Below are 2,123 nucleotides of genomic sequence, written 5' to 3'. Positions count from 1 at the left end.
CTGGGGATCAAACTCGGGACCTTGTGCTTGCGAGGCAGGTGCCGAAGCCACTGAGCTAAATCCCCGGCCCCTAGAAGCAAATTTTAAATGTAAAATATTTATTTTAACAATTTAAGCCAGTTTATTTCCTCAACTTCTAAATGATTTTACCCTTCCATTACTAGCATGTTCTATTTTATTTATCAGCCTATGACATTTCAGTCAGCCTACCCATAAATATTAATCCTCATTTTGATAATCCAACATATAATTTTAAATGTGCTTAGTCTGTAATTGATGTTTATGGAACCCCCTTCCAATAATTACCACTGAATTGAAGTTTGAATTTATATAGAATTATTTGAAAGGATTTCAATATGAAATGATCCAAATTATAAGTTGTACCATTTAAAACATAACGTTTATTGCCACAGGGAATTTTAAACAGACGTCCATGAGAATGAAAGTGTGTATCTCAGATATGTTTCTTGATACCACAATTCAAATTCATCACACATTATTGAAAAGAAATGTTTACTCAATAAAGCCACCACATTCTTGTTTTCCATAATTTCACCATAATTTTATTTGATATTTACAGTCTTCGATTTCTAATACAAGGATCTTGCTGAGGATGTGGGGGATTCGGAAAGAGAAATGGGGTTTGAAGGGAAGGAATCAGAGGTCTGATAGAGACGCCAATCATTAATAAAGCTAGCAGGATGTGAACGTCTTCCAGAAAAAATTCTTGCAGCCGGCTTTGCGCTCTCGAGGCGCCATCGCCGGGTTGGAGTTCGCGGATCTCTGCAGCTCCAGCCTCATCTCGTCCTGCTCCGCAGCCTGCGACAAATCCTCAGGTTCCAGGGCATCATTCTCTGTCTGGTTGGGTTCAGACAGCAGCTCTGCCAAGAAGTATTTGGCCAGTTCCTGTGTGGGGGGGAAGGGAGGGGGAAAGAGAGGAGGAAGAGAAAGATGAAAAGCAGAAATGGAAAAAAAAACCTCCCTTACGAAACACATTCTATCACATCCCAAACCCAGGTCTCAAAGTTGTGCGCTTTGTTCACTTACAATCAGTTCCAATAGAAGAGAATAATAAAGGTAGTTGCTATACTTTAAAAGCTCAAATGTTTCTGCCAGTGTTCCGACTCTGCAAGCTTTAAACACCCAAAGAAACAGACGATAAAAGCAGTTCTGCGAAGATGAAAAGTGTGCCAGAATGTCACCTAATTTCCATATCCTGAGCTACCCAGTGGAATGACTTTTTGCGAAGTAAACGGCGGGGGGCGATACCTCTCACAATGGCAAACACGCCCGTCCTCTGCGGCGAGCCCCTCGGCCCTCGTACCCTGGCGTGGTCGAGGTCCGGGTTTCAGCACCAGGGCCAGCGACTCCCGTGGGCAGCACCGCGGATAGATGCCGTCATCCTTTCCCACTCAGCTCCCCGGGCCTCCTAATTTCTCTGGAGGAACTCACCTGGAGGGTGACCGACTGCCCTGATCGGGCAACATTAGAGGTAAAGGGAATCTAGACTTGGAAAGTTTTCCTGCAAGCTTTGAGAGCTGAGGGAGCTTAAAACCACTAGAACTCTTTAGACCAAACAAACACCTGTTAAGACAAGGCTGAGGGCAGGTGGGGGACCCGGGAAGGAGAAGGGAGATTCCTTACCTGCTTTCCCGCAGCAGCAGCCAGGGACTTCTGCAGAAACTGACGGAGCCGGGGGTCCGAGGGCGCGCCGGTGACGCCACCCAGGGCCAGGATGAGGGAGAGCGCGGCCAGCGCGCACTGAAGGCGGCAGGACAGCATCTCCGCGGAGCCGGGAGCGGGAGCCCAGCCAAGAGCGGCGGTCAAACTCCAAGCGGGGATCTGCAGGCAGAGGGCAGGCGACCGCGGCTAGTGAGCTCTCCACAGGCTCCCCCCTTTTTAAACTCTCTTTCTGACGTCAGGCTCACAGGCGCCCCCAGATCTCTCCAGCGCTTTTACGCACCATTAGCCTTGCAAAATCAATCACCGAAGTGAGGGGAGGCGACATGATCCAAAGTGGTTTACTTAAAGGGAAAAATCTGCACACAGGCACACAGGATTTCACATGCTGCGCTACACAGTCGTTTATTTTCACTCTAGTGCCACCAACATAAGCCTTCCAT

The 2,123-nt window shown here is 47.7% G+C and overlaps 1 protein-coding gene across 1 annotated transcript; it reads right to left on the bottom strand.

Annotated features, from left to right (window-relative positions):
* Window positions 1–382: 382 nt before the first annotated feature.
* Sst (somatostatin) lies at window positions 383–1,893 on the bottom strand. Its single transcript, XM_004834804.4, has 2 exons — window positions 1,645–1,893; window positions 383–906 (listed from the first exon to the last, which is right to left on the bottom strand). Exons 1-2 carry the CDS (start codon window positions 1,780–1,782, stop codon window positions 694–696), a joined length of 351 nt encoding a protein of 116 aa, XP_004834861.2. The 5' UTR covers window positions 1,783–1,893; the 3' UTR covers window positions 383–693.
* Between the last annotated feature and the right edge of the window lie 230 nt (window positions 1,894–2,123).

The sequence above is a fragment of the Heterocephalus glaber genome, unplaced genomic scaffold (genome assembly GCF_053883595.1).
Source record: "Heterocephalus glaber isolate CG9 unplaced genomic scaffold, H.glaber_assembly_v1.0 deba00001504, whole genome shotgun sequence".
Lineage (NCBI taxonomy): Eukaryota > Metazoa > Chordata > Mammalia > Rodentia > Bathyergidae > Heterocephalus > Heterocephalus glaber.
This window is presented reverse-complemented; position numbering and strand designations above follow the sequence as displayed.

What these genes read in the sequence shown, in the direction of transcription:
- Sst (XM_004834804.4), bottom strand. Translation starts at nt 1,782, where the DNA reads ATGCTGTCCTGCCGCCTTCAGTGCGCGCTGGCCGCGCTCTCCCTCATC. An exon ending in CTGCTGCTGCGGGAAAGCAG is followed by an intron (nt 907 to 1,644) that starts GTAAGGAATCTC and finishes CCCCCCACACAG; the next exon opens with GAACTGGCCAAATACTTCTT.